This window comes from Cervus elaphus, chromosome 4, assembly GCF_910594005.1.
Source record: "Cervus elaphus chromosome 4, mCerEla1.1, whole genome shotgun sequence".
NCBI classification, from domain to species: domain Eukaryota; kingdom Metazoa; phylum Chordata; class Mammalia; order Artiodactyla; family Cervidae; genus Cervus; species Cervus elaphus.
The window spans coordinates 49,217,464-49,239,751 of NC_057818.1; the positions used below are offsets into that span (position 1 = coordinate 49,217,464).

Consider the following 22,288-nt stretch of genomic DNA (forward strand, 5'->3'; position numbering starts at 1 on the left):
CTCTGGATTTCTATGAAAAAATACACACAAACGATAGAGTACGTTCAGAGGACCTAGCTTCACAATGTCTGGCCCGCTGTGCTGAGTTCCCTCACATAGCAGTACGCAGATCCCACCCTCTCTCACCTCCTCAAGGGCATCACTGCAGCTACGCTTCTTCTCCCTGTATCACCAATATCCTTATCTCTACTGGACCTTTCCCCTTGGCCTACACACCATGGTATATCTTAAAAACTAAAAACCCTGGGACTTTTCTGGTGGTCCAGTGGTTGAGAATCCACTGCAAAATCCCTGCTTCCATTGCAGGGGACACAGGTTTAAACCCTGGTCAGGGAACTAGGATCCTGCATTCCACATGTTTCAGCCAAAAATAAATAAATAAAATCTAATATTAACCTATAAACTTTATCTCTCCTGCCTATTCATTTCCTTCCCTTTTCAGCAAGACTTTTTGAAAGAATTGTCCACACTCGCTGCCTCCAATATCTCCTCCTAATTTGCTCTTCAACTCTCTCCCAGCAGGCTCACTCCTGTCTCTCTCCATTGACAAGGACGGCCAGCGACCACCGTCAGAGGGCCACCAAGGAGCTTTGTGGCGCTGGACCCAACAGTCAATTCTTAATCTTCATCTGCTGTGCCCTGTCAGCTGCATCTGATATCATCCATCACTCCTGTGCCCAAAACACTTTCTTCACTTGGCTTCTGGAACACCACCCCAGCCTGGATTTTCTCTGGCTCTTCTGACTGCTCCTTCTCAGTTCCTTTCTTAAAATTTTATAGAAGCATAGTTGACTTACAATGTGTTAATTTCTACTGTATAGTAAGGTGATTCAGCTAAACATATATACACAATCTTTTTCATTTTTTGGCTGCACCATGAGGCTTGTGGGATAAAAGTGCCCAGGCCAGGAATTGAACCTGTGGCCTTGGCAGTGAAAATGCGAAGTCCTAACCACTGAACCACCAAGGAAGTCCCTCATATTCTTTTCCATTACGGTTTATGACAGGATTTGAATGCAGGTCCCTGTGCTATACTGAGGACCTTGTTGTTTATCCATTCTCCATGTAACAGATTGCATTGGCTAATCCCAAACTCCCCATCCATCCCTTTCCCACCCCTCTCCTCCTTGGCAACCATAAGTCTATTCTCTATGTCTGGGAGTCTATTTCTGTTTCATAGGTAAGTTCATTTGTGTCATGTTTTAGATTCTACATATAAGTGATATCTTATGGTATTTGTCTTTCTGACTTACTTCACTTAGTATGACAATCTCTAGGTGTGCCCATGTTGCTGCAAATGGCATTATTTTATTCTTTTTTATAGCTGAGTAGTATTCCATCGTATATGTACCACATCATTATTCATTCCTCTATTGATGGACACTTAGTTTGCTTCCCTGTCTTAGCTATTGCAAATAGTGCTGCAAGGAACATTGGAATGTATATATCTTCTTGAATTATAGTTTTCTCTGAATATATGCCCAGGAGTGGAGTTGCAGGATCACATATCAGCTTCCTTTTAAGAGTCATGAGTCCCAGGGCTCAGCCCTCAGTCTGCTCCTCTTTTCTATCCTCCTTCTCAGCTTCCTGAAACATCACTCTCTTAGTATTCAAAGGGGGATACCCTAATTATTTCCCCAGTCTGGGCCTCTCTAGGCTCTTATGTCCAACTGCCAGCATGACTCCATCTGGATGTCTTGGAGTCATCCTTGACCCATCTCTTTCCTCTGACAATGTACCTTTAAATCTGCCAGCTCTGAACTTCCAAATATAACCAGAACTGGCTCACTCCTCCCCTTCCACAGCCCATATTCTGCCCCTGCCACCTTCAACTTCTGCCTGAACTCTCATAGTAGCTTCCTCACTGTTTTTCTGCTCCCACCCCCTCCCCACACTCTATTCTTCATAGGACTGTCAAGAGAGATCCTAATAAAACCCAAAACCAAACTTAACCCTGGTGGTCCAGTGGTTAAGACTCCAAGCCTCAACTACAGGGGGTATGGGTTCAATCCCTGGTCAGTGTGAACTTCACACATTGTGCAGTGAAGCCAAAACAAAACAAAAACCAACTGACATACCTGTTCACTCAATACTGTCTCCTGTCTCCCATATTATCTGGGTAAAAGCAAAAGTCCTTATAGTGGCCTTAAAACCTCTTAATTATCTGCCAACATTCCTCCTCTGTTACCTCCTGGATCTTGTCTTTTCAATACTCTCCTCTTTGCTCACTCCTCTCCAGCCACACTAGCCTCTTTCTGGTTCTGTGAGTGATCGTGACATCAGGCTTTTTCACGTGCTGGCTCCTTTTTCTTGTGAACCCTCCTTCCTTCATGGTTCACCTCTTCACTCCTTCAGATTTCTGTTCAAATGTCACCTGATCAAAGAAGCCTTTCCCTTATCTAAAATAATGCTGATCCCACCTCTCCATCCCCTTAGCTTGCTTTAATTTTCTCCATAGAACTTATCACCAAGTTACATCGAAATATACCAAATAAACATAGAAAGTATCATTTGTTTCTGTCCCCCAACTAGAATGTAAGCTTCATGCCTGCCTCATTCGTTGTTGAATATTTAGTACCTTGAGCAGTGCTTGGCATATATTAGATACCCAAGAAATATTGAATAAATAAATGAACCAGTGTCCTTGGAGCCCAACCATTCTATATGGCGTTGACTTGTTGCTTAAATGGAGGTGGCAATGCTTGTAGTTAGTGATGTACCCCCGCCGTCTTTTAAAAGGGCCTATCCTCACAGCGCCAGAGCCTGGTTTTCCTGGTTTACCTCCTCTCTCTCTCTCTCTCTGGCTGCTGCTTCTCAATCTTTGTTGAAAGTGTCAATTTCTTTGCTCAAACCTTATGTGTCTCCTCTTCTCAAGGTTCTATCTGCTGTTTGTTTCCATTCATCCTTCATACCCTCCCCAGGATAGGTCACTAACTCCCACAGCTTTACTTACTATCTTTGATCATCCTCAAATATAGGCTTCTGGCCCCAGACCCAGGGGTTGTGGGGCCTCCTAAATCCTGATGCTGGGTAGCCAACACTGGACTCAGCAACTTCCTAACCTGCTTCACCTCTGGGTCTCCTCCCCAGGGAAGCCCCCAACCCCTTCCCCTCAACCTTCCAGCCAGAGGGCCTTGTCTTGAATGTCTCCTTCCCTCACCATCTGTGCCCTAGGAGTCCCAAGAGCAGGTTCTCCGAAGCTCCTGGGCATCGGTCCCTGGCACCTACTCCTCCTCCTCCCTCCTCCCCTGATGCAAACGCCCCTCTCCCACCCCAGCTGGCTCCTCGAACACCCAGCTCCAGTTCTATTCCCTCCAATCCATCCTCCATATAGAAGCCAGGGACAGCTTTCCAACTTCCCTCTCCCCCCAACCCCCAGACTCTCCTTGGGGTGAAGACCTTCCATGGCTCCTCAGTGCCCTTGGGACAAGTCCAAACTCTTTCAAGTGGCCAAATTTCTGGTCACGGCTTATTTCCTACTACTCCCTGCCTTAAACTATACATTCCTCTCCGACTCCCTTTCTTTGGGCTCCTCTAACAACCACGCCATCTGGTCAAGGCTATGGTTTTTCCACTGGCCATGTATGGATTTAAGAGTTGGACTGTGAAGAAAGCTGAGCGCCGAAGAATCGATGCTTTTTAACTGTGGTGTTGGAGAAGACTCTTGAGAGTCCCTTGAACTGCAAGGAGATCCAACCAGTCCATCCTCAAGGAGATCAGTCCTGGGTGTTCATTGGAAGGACTGATGCTGAAGCTGAAACTCCAGTACTTTGGCCACCTCATGCAAAGAGTTGACTCATTTGAAAAGACCCTGATGCTGGGAGGGATTGGGGGCAGGAGGAGAAAGTGACGACAGAGGATGAGATGGCTGGATGGCATCACCAACTCGATGGGCATGAGTTTGAGTAAACTCTGGGAGTTGGTGATGGACGGGGGGCCAGGCGTGCTGTGATTCATGGGGTTGCAAAGAGTCGAACACGACTGAGCGACTGAACTGAACTGAACTGAACAACCACGCCTCTGTCACCTGGGAGCCTTCAGTGAGTGCCCCCGATATGCTTCCTTAGTTCACGCTGCTCCAGGGCAGTATGTGAAATGAATAGGTTACTAATGGCAGAGCAATGACTCCCATTTATTGACCGCCTGCTTTGTGCCCAGCGCTTTGTATGCATCGTCTCTTTCAGTCCTATTCCCAATTGAGAGAAGCAATAGACTCAGGGTTGCGATGGAGAAACTGAGACTCCAGCTGCCCTAGCGCCTACCCGCAACCTGGATGATCAGGGTGTGGCGGGGCCCAGGCCTAGAGCCCGGCTTGCGTGCCAGGCGGATCACCGGGCCTTGAACGCCAGAATCAGGAATTGTGACTTAGTTGCAAAGCTGAGGTAGACAAGCGCGAGACTGCCCCCTGCGGGCCGGGAGGCCCAATCCCGCGCGCCGCCGGTCCCGTTGCCCATGGCAACGCCGCGCGCGCCCCGCCTCTTCCCCCCCGCACCCCGCAGGACCGACTGCCCGTCAGCTGAGCAGCCGACCAATCCGACGGGGCGGGGGTTGGGCCTCGTGGGCCTTGTTCAACCCCCCCCGGCCCCCCTCTCCGCCGGGACCCCGCCTTTCTCCGCGCACACCTCCCGCCCTTCGGGCTGCCCTCGCCGCCCGTTGGCGAGCGCGCCGTTCGTCACCGCGGCGTCAACTAATGCTGGCGCGCGGCGGTCCCGTCGGGGAGGGGCCAGGGGCGGTGACGCACGGCGCGGTGACGCAGCGCGACGGCGGCGGTGGCGGCGGCGGTGGTCGGTGCGGGAGGAGGGAGGGGAGCTCGCGGGCCGGAGAGGGGGCGACGACGGTGGCGGTGGCCTGAGGAGGCCCGGGCGGCGGCGGCGGCAGCCGAGGCGGTGAGTGGCGAGCAGAGCCGGGCGGACGCGGAGCGGCGGCGGGTCGGGGCGCTCGGGGCTCACCTCAGGGCGCCCCAGGCCGCGCGGGCGGCCCCGCCCCCTCAGGGACCCCGGGCGGCGGCGGGCGCGGAGCGCGGGCCTCAGGGGTCCCGACCCTCGAGAGAATCCCTCACACCCGTACCCGGAGTCGCCTTCACAGGCCGCTTCTCGAGCTTCTCCCCGAATTCCTCGCCCCTTGGGGTGGCCTGGGAGCCCGGCCAGCGGCCCATCTCGTGACCCCCCCCCCCACAGGTCTACCTCAGACAGCTCCCTAGAGGGCACGCCCACAGACCCCCCCCCCGAATCCACTCGAAGCGCCCCGTCCCCTCCCGCCGTGCGCAAGGCTTCTTGAGAGACCACCCCTGATATTTCCATGTCTGCTCCAGACCCTGTCCTACGCCTCAAAAATTTTCCTCAGAGAACCCTGCTCTGGCCCCAGATCCCCCATCCTCCTCCTCAGTCTAGAAATATTCCCCCGGGGCCACTCCTCGTATTCCAACAATATGTGTCAGATACCTTCTCCAGGAGCCTCCCTCATCAGCCCTAAAAATCTTCAGATCAGAGACTCCCCGAAATCCCCTCCAGACCCCGTGCATTCCAGAAATCTCCCCCGGCGACCTACTTCACACATCCCAACAATATCGCCCAGACTTCCTTCTCGCACATCCCAAGAATTTTCCCTCCCACCTACCCCCGTACCAGCAATCGCCTTGGAGATTTTCCATTCATGGCCCCCAAATCTCAGAGCCCCTCCCCCTGGAATGCTCCAGAATGCCCCTGATGTCCCCTGGAAAATCTTCCGAAGAGACCCTCTGAAATGTCCTCGGATCCTCAAAATTCACCTGGAGCCCCACCCCTCCCCCAGTTCATCTCCCATATACACTCCCCCTTCACACATCCCAAAAGTCATCTGTTTGGACCCTTCCACAGGTCCCAAAAATCTCTCCCAAAGATCGCCTCATGTTCCTCAAATCTCCCCACCCTGAAATGCTCCATAGAGCACCCTCACATACCCCAAAAATCTTCCCCTGAGACCCTCCTCACTTATGCCAAAAATCTTCTCCAGAGATTACCTGAATCTACAGAGAACTCTTCTTCCACATTCCAAGAGCCTCTTCCAAAACCCTTTTTATGTTTCCCAAATCTTTCCCAGTAACCCACACAAAATGTTCCAAAAATTGCTTCCTCAGGATTCCAAAAGGTTTCCCATAGTTTCTCTCTGATATTTTCTTCAATCCCCCTTAGAATCCTCCTTTCAAGGTCCCTCTTTATAGACCCACTTTCTGATGAACTTTCCTCCTCACAACCCTTGTAAACCCTAAGACCCTTTCTTCTCAACCCCTCTGAGATGCAGTTTTTCAAGACTTCCTCATACCTTCTCAAAGACCCCAACAACCCCCTCGAGCCTTCTGCGATATGCCCTTGAAATCTATTCTGGAGACTCTTCCAGTAACCCTTGGATCACCACTTACAGACCTCCTGCCTTACTGAGAGTGGAGAAGGAAATGGCATCCCACTCCAGTATTCTTGCCTGGAGAATTCCATGGACAGAGGAGCCTGGGGCGCTACAGTCCATTGGGTCACAAAGAGTCAGACACGACTAAGTGACTAACACTACCACTACTACTACTTACTAAAAGACTTTTCCTAGATAATTCCCTCCCTGAACTCACTGTCACAGCTTCCCTCAAATCCTCTAGAACCCTCTGTGGAAGACACCCAACACCATGCAGTCTTCCCTCAAAATAACTCTGAGCTCATTTTCTTAGAAAGTCCCAGAATTCTTTCTGAAAAACCCTTTTCTGTGACATTCCCACATTCCCCCTCAGAAGAACCACCTTCCCCATATACCTTATTGAAGGCTTTACTCAGATTTCTCATCTGAGGTCTTTGAGAATTGTTCCTAAAAAGACCTCTGTTATCCTGCTCCAGTCAACCTAAGATCTCTCACAAAAGACCACACATCCACAGACTCCTTTTAGAGAATTTTCTCCAAAATTGCTGTGCATCAACAACCCCACCACTTTGTGAGACTTCCTCAGAACACACTCTCAGATTCCCCCTCTGACATCTCCAAGAAACCTTATTCAAGGCCTTATTACATATCCGTTTTAGAACCTCCATTTATACCCTTTCATCTCCTCCATTCTTTTTCCTGTGAAATCAACTTAGAGATCCTTCTCAGATCTGAGCTTCTTTCCCCCAGTGTCCCACCATAGGCCCCCAGCATCCTACAGACTTCCCCTATCAGGAGCCTCTGTGTCCCTTTTTATTAAAAGATCCTCAAGAGATACCCTTACCCCTTGAAGTTCCAGCCCTCAGAGCTCTTTCTCTCAGGACATTTTTCTTTGGTTCTATCTTCATATACCCCGCCTCCCTTCAGATCTTCCCTTCAGAGATAGACAGACCCTTCCTTAGACTTTTCTTGAGGACTCCCTCAATTTTCCTGTCAGAAGTTTTCTCCTTCCTTTTCCACATTGAGAGCTTCCTCACAAAAGAGTCCCTCCCCCTATAGTAGTTGTTCTCAAAGTGTTGTCCCTGGACCAGCAGCACAAGCATCACCTGGTAACTTGTTAGAAATGCAAATTCTTGGGTCACAACCCGGACCTACTGAATCAGAAAACTTGGCAGTAGCTATCTGTTTTTAGGAACCTTCCTGGTGATTCTGATGCATGCTCAAGTTTGAGAACCACTGCCCTCTAAGAGGATTTCCCTTTCCCCACCTAAAGGCCCTTGAAAGATGCCTCAGGGTATGCCCCTGTGCCCTTCTGCTCACCCCCATTTTCCTGGGAGCCCCCTTTGTGAAGTCCCCACCTTCCAGAAAATTCCTTACCTTCCTTGAAAGGTTTGTGGCTTCTCTACAAGGTTACTCCACCCTCTGAGCAATTACTTCAGATTCTGCCTTTGAATGGTTCCCTTTCAGATCTTCCTCAGCATTTTCTCCTTCTGGCTTCCCCTCTATTGCTCCATACCATCCCATATCCTTCAGTGCTTCTGCTTCAAGTTGTTCCCTCCTTGAACACACATGTCCATCTCTTCTGATCTATTCCTCATCTGTCCTTCTCCACATAAACACCCTTCCCTTAAGGCATCTTCCAATCTTCATCCTCTTACTCCCCAGAGCCTTCCATTGTACTTTGTAGAGCGCCACTCATCTTCTCCCTGGTAATTTTTCATCTACTTGTCTGCTCACGCTGACTAGACTCGGAGTTTGGAAAGTACTGGGATGTCACTTGTTCTTCTCTGAATTCCACAAAGTGGGCTCTTCCCTCTGTAAGTTGTAGGGAATCATTGGCTAACCGGCAGCTAAGTTCGAGAAGAATAAACAGATCACAAGGATAACACTGGGGCCTGCCTTCAGGGAGCTCACAGCCCAGTAGAGAGGTTGGTCAGGTACATGGGACAGAATGTGAGGTAAAAATTATATACTGTGGGAATTTGGCAGTGAGAGAAGGAACCCTCTATCTGGAAAGACTTCATAGAAGAGGTGGTAAGACTGGGTGCTGTTCCATAAGAGTCGGGACAAGGATGATTGGCCTTCCAGGCAGAGGAAGGGGCTTATGCAGTTGGTCAAAAGCAAGAAAGACTCTTCACCTCTAACCCATGACATCTCTTCTCTTCACCTGAAGGACAGAGATGAAAGAAAACAGATCTCCTCCATCTGCACTGTATTTGCCAGGTGCACTTTAGTGACCCAAAGAGTAATAATGTTAATGATCATTGTTTATTGAGTAATTATTATCTACCAGTCACTGTTTAAGTGCTTCACGTGTATTGTCTCATCTCATATTCACAGGAACTCTATAAGGTAGGTAAACTATGATTATCCTCATTTTACAAAGGATGAAATTGAGGACAAGTGGCTCAAATAGGTTTCTGGCTCTATCCATCCCAGGATGATAGTGTCTGAAGTCAGAGTTGGATTTTTTTCTTCAGGTAGACAGGATTTGCATCCCACTCGTTGCTTACCTGTTTTGTGACCTACAACAAATTACTGAATTTCTCTAGTCCTTAGTTTCCAGAGTTAAAAAATGAAAGTAATAACGATACCTTACTTCATAGAATTGTTATAAGGCTTAAATAGTTAATATGTATATAGTACTTAGGACAAGGGCTTCCCTGGTGGCTCAGATGGTAAAGAATCTGTCCACAATGCAGGAGACCAGGGTTGATCCCTGGGTCGGGAAGATCCCCTGGAGGAGGAAATGGCAGCCCACTCCAGTATTCTTACCTGGAGAATTTCATGGACAAAGGAGCTTGGCAGCCTACAGTCCATGGTCGGACTACAGTCCACTCAGTCGGACACGACTGAGTGACTAACGCACAAACACACACTTAGAACAATGCCCTGTATGTGAAAGTGCTTAGTTTCAGCGGAAAAAAAAATAAAGCTCACATCAGCCAAGACACTAAAGATGTAAGTGGCATTACCTTACAAGCCAAGCTCAAGTTGGCTTAATAAAAAAAAGAATTAATTGCCTCATGTTACTGTAAAGTCCAGAACTAGGATGGTTACTACAGTCTTCCTAGTAATCACCCCATTTCTCCACTGACTTAACTTCATCCTCAGCTGGTTTCTGCTTTGTGACAACAAAATGGCCCTTAGCAACCCCAGATTTGAATTCTACATCCTTAGCAGTCTCAGTGGAAAGAGAACTCTTTACTGAGAGCCCCAGTTTGAAAACAGTTTCTTCTCTGAGCTAAGTGTGAGACGGTGACAGAAGATCCTCAGAGACATGTTTAGGTGAGTGGTGCTCTTAGAGATTCTCTTGCTTGCTGAACCAGATAGAACTGTGATTCCATCCTTTGAACTTGGAGGGTTGATGGTAGTCCCCTCCTCACTGTTGCCCAGCTCCATTCATTTCTCTTCTCTATGATTGTTTGGATCCAGAGATTGTTTATGACTAGTCTGACCCCACCAGACTTGACTTTGGGATCTCACTGGGAGAAACAGAGCTTCCCTGGTAGCTCAGCTGATAAAGAGTCCACCTGCAATGTGGGAGGACACGACTGAAGTGACTTAGCAGCAGCAGCAGCAATGCAGGAGACCTGGGTTTGATCCCTGGGTTAGGAAGATCCCCTGGAGAAGGGAATGGCCTCCCACTCCAGTATTCTGGCCTGGAGAATTCCATAGACTGTATAGTCCATGGGGTCGCAAAGAGTCAGACATGACTGAGCGATTTTCACTTGGGAGAAACAGGAATGAGATGACTGACTTGGTTTGGTTATAGTCTTGGGGTAGTAGAATCCAGGAGTACTGGTGTTCAGTTCCCTACCTCAACTTTGGGTTTCCAGTACTCAGAGCTTTAGAAGAGGGTTAAATAGGTTTCTGTGAGTAAGTTTTGTTTTGTTTGTTTTAGGGTAAATTTGTTCAATAGAGTCTGCTTGAGGGCAACAGAACAACATTATTATATAGAGTATGCACATCTCACATGTCTCCAGCAATTAAACAGTTTATGAAGGCACTTTTTAGGTACTGGAGATACAACAGTGAATGAAATAGTCAAGGTTTTAGAGCTCTTGGGTCTTATATTCTGATGGAAGGAAGATATATGAACAAGTCAGATAGTGATATGTGCTAGGAAGGAATTAAAACAGATTGAACGGGGTAGGGAGTTGTCCACTGTACACAGGGTGATCAGAATTGGCCTTTTTGAGGAAGTGACAGTTGAACCCGATAACCTGAAAGATGAGAAGGCACCAGTTGTGGGAGAATCTGAGATTTGGGCATTCTAATCTAACCATTGTTACATGTGAAGAAAAGACTGCTGCAAGGTAGGGAAATTTTTCACAGATATTTATTAACAGTCTGTTATGTTCCAGGCACTGTGCTAGAAATTGAATATATAACAGTGAATAATACAGCCACAGTCTTCCTTCCCCTCATGGATTTTCCAGTCTAGGTGTTTCTGGAAGAGCTATAGCCTTAGAAGAAACACTTTTTGACAATGATATCAGACCAAAGACTCCTTCCTACTGGGGAAATGAGGAAGATTGGGGCACACATGAACCCAGATCTGATTGATGAAAAGGAACCAGCCATATGATGACCTGGGGAAGGACATTTCGGGTAGAGGAATCAGCCAGCAAAACCTCTGAGATGTGTAAGGAGATCAGTGTGGCTGAAGCATAAGTGAGGCAGAAGGGGCAGGGGCAGGTTCATAGAGGCCAGATTATCTGGGGCCTTGTGGGCCATGGTAAGGAATTTGCATTTTTACTTACAAGCATTTGGAAGCTCTTACAGCATTTCTAAAGCAAGACAGTAACATGATCTATTTGTTTTTAAAGAAAATTTGGTTTCTGCAAGGAAAATGGGCAAGAATGGAAACAGGAGGCAATAGATTCATCCAGATGAGAAAGGACGATGACTTGAATATGGTGGTAGTAGTAAAAATGGGGATACAGATACATGTTTGGTGTTGAGCAAACAGTTGGTGGTGGGATTAGAGAAAGGAATCCAGGATGATGATACTAGCTAACATCTCTGTGAGGGTATTTATGCCTCACAACTCTGTGAGGCTCTGTGCTATTATTAAACCCATGTTACAGATGAGAAAACAAGCACAACAAGGTAAAATCACTTACTCCAAATTATGCAAGTTTCCCATAGCTCCCCAGGCTGTGTTATCTTCTAGGAGGCCCTTCCTGGCTTTTCCCCTCCTCTCCTTCCCTTCTCCAGGACCATTCATATAAAAGCCGCAGTCTTCGTTGAGGCAATTTTATATATATATATATATATATATATATATATATATATATATATATATATAGTATACATATTTTAGGAGTTTCTAGAAGTTGGGCTCCCTTGGCTTCTCACATTCTCCTATTCTCAAGTTGAGATAGTGAATTAACCATAGGTAACTAGCCTATTACCTTATTCATGAAATGAACAAGTTCCTCCAGGGCCTACATGGATGTTCTACGAGGGCTAGGGATAGGTGGGAAGGCTAATAGGACCCCTCATTTGTCCAGAGATGTTCGCATTAAAGTTCGACTTTGGTCGAACTTTCTAGGCAGTAGAAGGGAACATACAGGAGGCTGTAGCATTATACACAGGAACAAGCAAGAACTCTAAAACCAGACTGTTTGGCCTTAAAAATCTCAGCTTAGCTGTGTAATCTTGGGTAGGTGACTTAACCTTCTCTGTGTGCCCGTGTCTTCATCTGTAAAATAAGAATATGTATATATATGTTTATAGTTTTTGAGATCATACAAGCTCATCAGTGGAAAGCTATTAGCATAAGGCCTGGCACATAATATGTGATATGTGAAGACATGTGAAACATCATTCTAGGTATCTTATATACATTGTTTCATTTCATTCTTACAAAAAGCTTCACTGAGAAAGAAACAGTTACTTGTGGAAGATCAGCATGGCAAGTTAGTGTCAGTAGGAGAGCTCTGGTTCAGCCAGGTCTGACTGACTCTGCAGTGCTACTTCTGAGAGAGGATAGCTGACCTCCAGGAGCTTCCTGTATGAGGGCTGCTTTTCACTGTTTGAAGAAAGAGCCAATGACTAGTTTTTCCTGGAACATCTTAGCCAGTTTTTTACTCCATTTCCCACCTTCCAGGGTTGGAAGATGTTCCTGAAGGTTCCTTGGTCTCTTAGAAACCAAATATGGTAGCCATATTGTTGGATTATTTGAAGGACTTCACCAGAGAGGTTCCCTCTAGTGTCTTTTCTCAAAGACAGGGAGTCATTTTTGGTCACCTAAGGATAAAGATCATGGCATCTGGTCCCATCACCTCATGGGAAATAGATGGGGAGACAGTGGAAACAGTGTCAGACTTTATTTTTGGGGGCTCCAAAATCACTGCAGATGGTGACTGCAGCCATGAAATTAAAAGATCCTTACTCCTTGGAAGGAAAGTTATGACCAACCTAGATAGCATATTAAGCAGAGACATTACTTTGCCAACAAAGGTCCGTCTGGTCAAGGCTGTGGTTTTTCCAGTGGTCATGTATGGATAATGAGAGTTGGACTGTGAAGAAAGCTGAGCACCAAAAAGTTGATGCTTTTGAACTGTGGTGTTGGAGAAGACTCTTGAGAGTCCCTTGAACTGCAAGGAAATCCAACCAGTCCATCCTCAAGGAGATCAGTCCTAGGTGTTCATTGGAAGGACTGATGCTGAAGCTGAAACTCCAGTACTTTGGCCACCTCATGCAAAGAGTTGACTCATTTGAAAAGACCCTGATGCTGGGAGGGATTGGGGGCAGGAGGAGAAGGGGACGACAGAGGATGAGATGGCTGGATGGCATCACCGACTCGATGGGCACGGGTTTGGGTAGACTCCGGGAGTTGGTGATGGACAGGGAGGCCTGGTGTGCTGCGATTCATGGGGTTGCAAGAGTCGGACACGACTGAGCGACTGAACTGAACTGAAGGATAAAGAGACCAGAGCAGTGGTGAATTCTTCTGTATGGGAACAGTCAAGGCTTAAAGTTGAAACATTAAGTGGTAAAAACCCAAATCAGACTGGCCTCGGCCCAAAAGGAATTTGTAACGGAAAAGTCTGGGATGGGGAGGTGGGATGAGAGGCTTCCCGCTAGCTAGAGATAGGTCTTCTAACAATATGAACAAGTCTCTGTTTTCCCTCCACTTTTGACTTTGCTTTCATCTGTATTGGCTTCATTCTGAGATAGGCACTCACTGTGAGGTAGCAGCAGTAGCAACCAGGAATATCAGGAGATATGTATAATCTGAGCAGCCCTAACCAAGAACTTACTTTCCCTAGTGTTTACAGCAGAGTCCAGGGAGGGCTTTCCATGGCCAAGTTTTATTTTATGTCTACTCTTGAATCCAAGAAGGACAGTTAATTCTTCAAAGGGAATTTAGGGGCCTGGTACCAGAAGATGGATGTGGATGTTTGGCAGGCAAATCCACTGAATCCATCATAGTAATTTGCTACCACAGTAATATGCCTTCAAATAGTCAGTGCTGATGCTTCTTCCCTGGCTAATCTCACCAAGCCAAGTCATCCTTTCTCACTGTTGCCAAGCACCCAGGAGAGAAGCCGGAGGCCTTTGGCCCTTTGGACATAGAAAGTCATCCAGTCCTCGTCTCCATTCACCATCCAGACCAAACACTCAGCATTCTTCTTCTGTCTAAAACATAGGAACACTTCCTTTAGGGGTTATTTTTTACTTATGCATTTATTTTTATTGAAGTGTAGTCGATTTGCAGTGTTGTGTTAGTTTCTTATATACAGCAAAGTGAATCAGCTATGTATATGTAGTCTTTTTCATGTTCTTTCCATTATTGTTTATTACAAGATATCGAATATAGTTCCCTGTGCTATACTGTAGGACCTTGTTGTTTTATCTATTTTATATATAGTAGATTGTATCTGCTAATCCCAAACTCCTTATTTGTCCCTCCCCTGATAGTGACCGTTTGTTTCCTAAAGCCCCAGGGTTTCATGCAGTGTCTTTAAACCTTCCTTGGACACCAGGTCCTCTCTCCCCATCATGTTTCCTGAGTGATGGAGTGGCTTGAAGATGTAGGACCTTCTCTAGGCCCTTGAAAAGTGTTAGCTGCTCAGTGGTGTCCAACTCTTTGCAACCCCATGGATTGTAGCCCACCAGGCTCCTCTGTCCATGAGATTTCCCAAGCAAGAATACTAGACTGGGTTACCATTTCCTTCCCCAGGGATCTTCTAGACCCAGAGGTCGAACCCCAGTCTCCCGCATTGCAGGCAGATTCTTTGCTGTCTGAGCCACCAGAGAGGCCCTTGAGAGGGATATATATCAGACTTTTGCGTGTTGTCAGGCCCGAGAGCCTCTTCCATCCTTGTCAAGGGGAGTGCTAACCTTCTCTCCTTTCATACAACACTATATATCAGACTTTTGATCTTTTCCCAGTTTGTGTCTATCTGGCCTAAGCCACAGGCTTTGTTTGTTCTATATAGGGTTCATTGTTGCTGTTTTAATATGAATTCGTTTCCAACATTTAAAAATAGGGGAATTTTAATTTAAAAATTTAGATTTCTGGCTCCTCTTAAAAAAAAAAAAAAACAAAGAACAATCTAACAATACTGGACCCAAATTCCTACATGGCAGCAGTTGATTAGAGCTCAATAGTAAATTCTCCCTTTAGACAGTGTGTGTGCTTTTCAGCTCACCATAGCCCTCACCGGCCTGCTCCATTCAAAATCTGGCCTTGTAAGCATCATGTTTGAGATCCTACTGTGTCCCAAGGCTTTGCTTCTAGCATTTGGCTTTGGGAAGAAGCTGGATTAATGTTCAGTCAATAGTTTGATTTCGGGGGCACAGTGCTGTTACTTAGGAAAAGTAGCCACCCAGTAAAAGTGTTCATAGGAAAGAGTGCACAGCTTAGGTCTGTTTGTGGATTTGGTCATCTTTTTGCCGTAAACACTGTTGGCATAGCAAACCTCCCATCACAAATGTTCCCTCTGAAATAGTAACATGTCCTTCTATCTTATGAGTTGCCACCCAGTGAAGGAATCCCTCCCACTCCCAAGGGATGTTCATCCAGCCTCTGCTTGACCACTTCCAGCAGCCAGGGAGCTTATTACCTCCTCACATGGCAGCCAGTTCCATTCTTGGACAGATACATTATTTTAAAATTCTTCCTTATGTTGAGGCAGCTGCTGTCTCTTTAGGACTGAAAGCCACAAAATACTGGAGCCAGGAAGAGAAACTGACTTTTTCAGGCACATAAACTACCACTCATCTGTCCGGTATCCAGGGCAAACATTGATAATCAATCACAGCACTCTTTCTCACTGAGCCAGAAAGTAGAATGCTGCCTTAGATTTCTTTAAAATTAATTTTTAAAAATTACAAAAGTAATTTGTGTTCATGTGGAACTAGTGAAATAGCACAAAGTTATATGAAAAGAGTATAACTAATTTCTCCTTCTCCCCAAGGTAACCAATGTGAACGGCACAGGATGTATCATTCTACACATTTCTCTATATACATAGGTGCATAGGCATTCATATATAAGATATATAAGGGGTTTATATACAGCTTTTTTTTTTTTTTTTCACTTTATAAGAATGACATCACTGAACATATTACTATGTACTTATGGACTAACCGTAACACTTTACATTGTAGTTAAAGATCAAACACTACACTTAGCTAGAAGCACATTGTTTGTATTGAGCTGTCAGAACCAAGCACATTTTTAATTACTACATAATATTCCCTTGTATGAGGTATTCTCCAATTTATTGATCATTCTCCACTGATGGATATTCCTGTTGCTTCATTTCTTCAGGATCCTTCTCACCTCAGTGTTCCAGGCAGCCACTACCGATCGATTGAAGTTAGCCTGTGAGGTAAAACCCACTTGTCATGTCTGACCAGTCTAGCTCCTTATCTCACACATCCTAGAGAAGGAAAACAGACTAGCTCAAAGATTAAAGTGACACAGTGGGGCAAGACTAGAACTGAATTTTCTTGACTTTCAACATTTTTCATGTCTCAGGTGCTTCTCACTTAGAGCCATCTATCCTGATTCTCCTCTGGAGTAAATAAACAACTCTAATTCTTCTGTGTGCTACCCCTTCAGGTATTTCAAGTCAGTTATGCCATTCCTCCTGAGTCTTCTCTTCAGGGGAAATTTCCCCAGTGCCTTCAAATTTTTCTCTTAGGGCAAGGTTTCCAAATCACTTTACCATCCTTTTGATCATTCCTTCTATCATCTTTGCCCCGAGGGCTGTAGAAGTCCCAAGTGTGGCTTCCATGCTCACCTTCATTCATCCATTCATTCAGTAAATATGTATTGAACACCTTCTAAGTGCTAGTCACTATTCTGGGCCCTGGGCAACTGTGTAGCTTGCAGTTGTTGGGAAGAGAGAAACAACAAACAAGATATCTGAGGGTGCCAAGCTATATAGAATAAATTCAGTAGAGTAACAGAAATGTCTTAGATTTGGATGATCAGGCAAGATCTCTCTGAGGAAGTGACACTGAGCTGAGACCTGAGTGACAAATAAAAGCAAGCCATAGATAGGTTGGGGAAAGCTGTGGATAAGTCCAAGTGAACAAGAACTGGGCACACAGTGAGGTTGGAGAGGCCACCAGTCTTGCAGGGAGCCCTCTAGGCATTTTATTTAAATGCAGTGAAGAGTCATTGGAGGATTTTAAGCCAGGGAGGCAATATTTGATTTGTCATTGGGTTGTTTGTTTGTTTTAATGTATTTATTTTTATTTTTGGCTGTGCTGGATCTACATTGCTGCTCGGGCTTTTCTCTAGTTGCAGGGAACAAGGACTACTCTCTAGTTGCGGTGCTTGGGCTTCTCATTGCAGTGGCTTCTCTTGTTGCAGAGCACAGGCTTTAAGGCCCGCGGGCTTCAGTAGTTTTGGCACGTAGGCTCAGTAGTTGCAGTTCATGGGTTCTAAAGCACAGACTCAGTTATGGCACCCAGGCTTAGTTGCTCTGTGGTGTATGGGATTTTCTTGGACCAGGGATCAAACCCATGTCACCTGCATTGACAGGCAGATTCTTTACCACTGAGCCACTGGGGAAGCTCCTGATAGGTCATTTAGAAAGATTTCTGGGAGGGTTGTTTAATTGGGAATAAGGTTTCATTTCCCCCCACATTTTCTCTTGTTTCTTGTATCCAAAGGGATCGACAGCCAGGCCAGTTTGCTCTGTTCAGGTGACCCATGAGGATCTGTGAGGTGAGTCACAGCCATTGTCAGGTGCACCTCACAGCTGTCCTCAGCAGGAGCTTGGACATTCAGGGAGATAGCAGTAGCTCCCTAAGAGCTAGCCCAGCAGGTTCAATGAGTCTTTGTATGGAGTTCTCAGTCCTCTTGGCAGCCAGAGGGAGATGGAGCCAAATGTGGTTTGGGGATGGAGCCAAGGGCACTGGTTGCAGGAGAGACAGGGGAAATGTGAGTGGAGACCTAAGGCTTCAGAGTAGTGTCCAGAAACCAGTCAGCTGAAGAGTAGATCTGTTGTCTGCCCAGTCGACACAGCTCCTGTGTGGTTCCTGCCTAAGAAAGGAATTTGGACACTTTCTTGCTTTGGAGTTTTTAACATTTGATGTATCCCCTTCTCAGGTTAGTATCCTCTTGGCTTTTAGGAAAGTGGATGACAAGCTGGCATCTCTGAGTGCCAAGGGGGCATCCCAATCCAGAGGACTTGAGTCAGGAGTATCCTTAAGGGAATGAGGAAGAAAGCTGGGAGAGAGATTCACCTCAGATCAAGGGTAGATGGGATCTTAGAGATCAGAGTGGGAGAGCTGGGTTGGAGGGGATGAGATCCCCCCCGCCCCACCAGCATGTTAGAGATCTTTGAAAAGACCTCCTACCGTTAGGCATCCAGTTGCTGATCAGATAGCTATCCATGTACCTGAGATCTCCACTGGGGTCACCACTCGCCTGTATCCCAGCTTTGTGGGTCTTAGTTTGAAATAATACACAGACTCTGTAGGATCCTTTCAGCAGGCAAACAGTGACTCTGCCCAGCCCCCAGAGGAGATGACCAGAGATCAGCAAGGTCAGGACATGTGCTCAGCATCACATGTCTGCTTAGTCATGTCACCTGGGGCTAGGTCTCCATTAATTCACATCTTTTGCCATAGTGTGCATTGTCTCCTGTTTCCATCTAGAAAATCTTACCAACTTACTCTCAGCTTTTAAATCCACTTCCTTTGGCCCTGTGACAGCCAGACATGAGGGGCAGCATCTTCTCCTTTGTCTGAGTCTCTAAGTCCCAGTCAAGATTGGAGGGAGAGTTGGCTTAGTATCTGGTGTTGGCTTTGTCTTTCTCCCAGGAGCTCAGCAGAGTTGAGCTAAACGGGAAGACATGAGGCCTCCTTAACCCCTGAACCCACACTCACCAGACCAGTTCCAACCCCTTCTCTCTGACCCCCTTTGCTTCCTTTTCCAGGAGCCTGGAGAGGCGTGGCTGGATCAAGACCTCCCCCGATGTGAGCAGGTGTCCTCTTCCCTGCATCACCCATTGCCACTACGCCAGGGAACATCCTCAAGCCCTGGCCCTCAGGGTAGAGGTAACAGGAGCCCGGAGCCGAGACCATGTGACGGCGCTGGCCCTCGCCACCGCCGTCCCCCCCACCCTGGCCCCAGGCCCGGCACCATGATGTTCCGAGACCAGGTGGGCATCCTCGCTGGCTGGTTCAAGGGCTGGAATGAGTGTGAACAGACAGTGGCCCTGCTGTCACTTCTGAAGCGAGTCACCCGCACCCAGGCTCGCTTCCTGCAGCTCTGCCTGGAGCACTCACTGGCGGACTGCAATGACATTCACCTGCTGGAGTCGGAGGCCAACAGTGCTGGTGAGTCTCCATCCCCAGAGATGGGAGCAAAGCAGGAGGGAGACATGGGATGGGAACAGATGTCAGGTGGCTGAGGAGGCCTACCTAGCAATGGTGCTAAGAAATGTGGGTTCTAGGCTTGTTGGTAGGTGAGGAGTCCCTGACCTCTGAAGTCATCATCATGTCTCTTCTGGGGCTTTGCTGCCAGAAATCTTCAGACGCGGAATGGGACACTCCTGGGGGAGTGCAGTGCGGACTAGAAACTACCCACAGCAGAGGAAGGATCACATAGGGCAGCTGACAAGAATAGACTGAACCCATTACCTATGAAAGGGGGATGGAATGTGAGCATTCATTCATTTCTCAAGCTCTAGGACATCAGAGCTAGGAGGGAATTTTAGAAGTCTTCAAAAGTTACAAGTCATATTATTCTTTACCCCCTCAAAGGTAGGTTGCACCTAAGACATACAGTTTCAAGAGAGTTTTGAATTTACATGTAGTCCATTTCAGTATCCTGAACACTCAGTAAAGAAGTACTCTTTGTCATGAGGGTGACACTGGTGTGGGTGAGCAAGGCTTCTCTAGAACCTGTCCCTCAGACCCCAAGTGTAGATAGAAGTCAGTCCAGAGAACTATCTCACAGGGCACTGCTGAAGCCTTTCAGGCCTTCTGGGGCTCCCAAAGTCTGGGTGGAGAGGTGTTGACCTTGGTGACAGGTGGGAGAGATGGAAACCAAAGTGAAATGAAAGTTGCTTAGTCATGTCTGACTCTTTGCAACCCCATGGACTATACAGTCCATGGAATTCTCCAGGCCAGAATACTGGAGTGGGTTGCCTTTCCCTTCTCCAGGGGATCTTCCCAACCCAGGGATTGAACCCAGGTCTCCCTCATTGCAGGCAGATTCTTTACCAGCTGAGCCACAGGGGAAGCCCATGGAAACCAAAGAGAGGGAGTATATGCACCTGAAAGCTAGCTGGATGGGGTTGGTACCCAGGGACCCATGTAGACTGTGCCCTAACCTTTCCACCTTCTTCCTCATGACAGCAGTTCAACCTGAGTCCCTGCAACAAGCCAAGTAGTGACTTTACTTGTGTAGTAACTTTGAAAAGTGTCCTTCGTGACTCCAGAATCAGACTGTCTAGGTTTAAATCCCAGGTCTGTCACTTGCTGTATAATCAAGTAACTTTACCTTTCTGAGCCCTGGTTTCCTCACCTTTAAAATCAAGATGATAACTGTGCTTACCTTATAGGTTAGTTATGAACCCTGAGAACAGTGTCTGGCATGCAGTAAACACTCAGTAATGTTAATTGTTGTTTTTATTGTCAGTAACTCGTTTAGCCCATATAACAACCCCTTGAGATAGGTAATGTTGCTCTCTCCTTTTTATAGGTGAGAAAAATCAGCATGGGATGCTAGGATTGGAATTTAGGGACCCCCCAGAGCTGCTTCGTCCTCTTCTCAGGCCTACCCACCTTAACAATCACCTTTACTTTGAGTTTTTATTGTACAAATCACAGAAGTGCCATGGTTATAGGGAAAGTCAGTTCCTCAGGCCAGGAGTCACCAGCTTATGTTCCTGTCTCAGACAGTGAGCAGCAGGAACCCAGCTTGGCTGCAGCAGGTTCAGACCTCAGCTGTTTCACAGTTCTCCCATCCTCCCCACCAGGGAGGGTTCTTCTCTGCTCTAGCTCCAGGGCAGGGGATCTGTGGTTGTGCTATGGCTGTACCCCCAGCATAGGGGGTTCTTTGGGGCAGACCAATGTCTTAAGCAGCTTGGTCATGCATCCCCACCATCCCATTCTGAGCAGAGAGTTGGATGAGCACTGGGTGCCAATCCTGGCCATCTATCAGAATCACTGGTTGCTTACTGCTGTTTATTTACTAGAGCATTTTTAGTTTTTGCTTTTGTTTTCAAAATTTGCAGTAAAATCAAACCATATGAAAGATGAAAAGTGAGGTCTCCCAGACTTCCACATTCCCAGTTGTATGTTTTATGAGAGATTCTGTGCACATTGAAGCACATTCTGCACTTGAGTACATTCAAGTTCTCCTTCCAGCTTTTTCATTATTTTGATGGTTTTAGCACATAGAACAGACCATCACACACATATTAATTTATTTGGGTTTTTTTTCCACTTAAAAATGGAACTTGAAGATCATTCCTTATTCAGCACATACACATATACCTCGTTGTTAATGGCTGCTTGATAGTAAGAATAGTAAAGTAACAGAGAGCCTGACCTGTGTATCAAGCAGTGCTTTACTTATATTATTCATAATCCTCACAGCAGCTCTGTAAGGAAGATCTTTTAACTCCCCCATTTACAAATGAAACAGCTCTGTCACTTGCCCTGGATGGTACAACTGGTCAGAGGTGGAGCTGGAATTTGACTCTAAAGGTCTTGCTCTTAAAAGGAATGCTGTATTGAGTACCCTTTAAGTATCTCTAGGATAAATTCCTAGAATTCTGTGGGACTGCTAGTTTGAAGTTATGTACATTTAAAATATCTGTTGTTACCACATTGCCCTTGAAAGACATGACATACCTTATACCAAGAACCTGAGACCAATCTCAGACAGTTGGCTTTAAGATGTTGTGGTTAATGCCTGTCCTTGAGAATTGCCTTGCAATGACTTGACTGGTGAATGAATATATGAGTCAAGGTCTTTATCCCCAGCCCCATGTCAGGTAGTAAGAAGAAAACAAGTTGGTACTTAGGTGGATGGAGAGTTAGGGAAAACTTAGAGTGAGGGAAGAGAGGGCGGGCCATGGTGTGTTCCAGAGTCAGCAGGAAGCCTGCCAGGATTAGAGCAAAAACATGACTGGAGAGAGAGGTGATCACAGAGATCAGTCCTTTGGACCTTGAATGCCTCTTCCTAATAGGCATGGGGGCTCCAAGCCTGTGTTTGCTGTCTCACTCCCAACCTCATTGGTGAAGGAAGGAGCTGGCGCTGGACTTGGAGACCTGCCTTGTAGGAGGAGCTCTGCATCCTCTTGTCCATTATGGCTTTCCCATCCTGTTGTGTTTCCCAAATTTGCATCATCATCAGAATCACCTGATGGGGGAGAATGTGACCTAAAATCAGATTCCTGGGCCCCTGTCC

At 46.6% G+C, this 22,288-nt stretch overlaps 1 protein-coding gene and 1 pseudogene across 3 annotated transcripts in view; one reads left to right on the forward strand and one right to left on the reverse strand.

The window, feature by feature from the left end:
* The first annotated feature begins 4,708 nt into the window (after positions 1-4,708).
* SAMD4B (sterile alpha motif domain containing 4B) overlaps positions 4,709-22,288 on the forward strand; it is a 36,786-nt gene continuing 19,206 nt past the window's right edge. The window contains exons 1-3 of one of the 3 annotated variants that reach the window (XM_043894850.1): positions 4,709-4,886; positions 16,175-16,235; positions 18,801-19,203. In XM_043894850.1, the coding sequence (XP_043750785.1) occupies positions 19,008-19,203 (196 nt within the window). In that variant the 5' untranslated portion in view covers positions 4,709-4,886; positions 16,175-16,235; positions 18,801-19,007. Of the gene's footprint in view, positions 4,887-16,174; positions 16,236-17,562; positions 17,585-18,800; positions 19,204-22,288 lie in introns of those variants that run through there. The other 2 variants (XM_043894858.1, XM_043894841.1) reach the window with 2 other exon arrangements.
* On the reverse strand, positions 14,670-14,761 carry LOC122693002 (annotated as a pseudogene).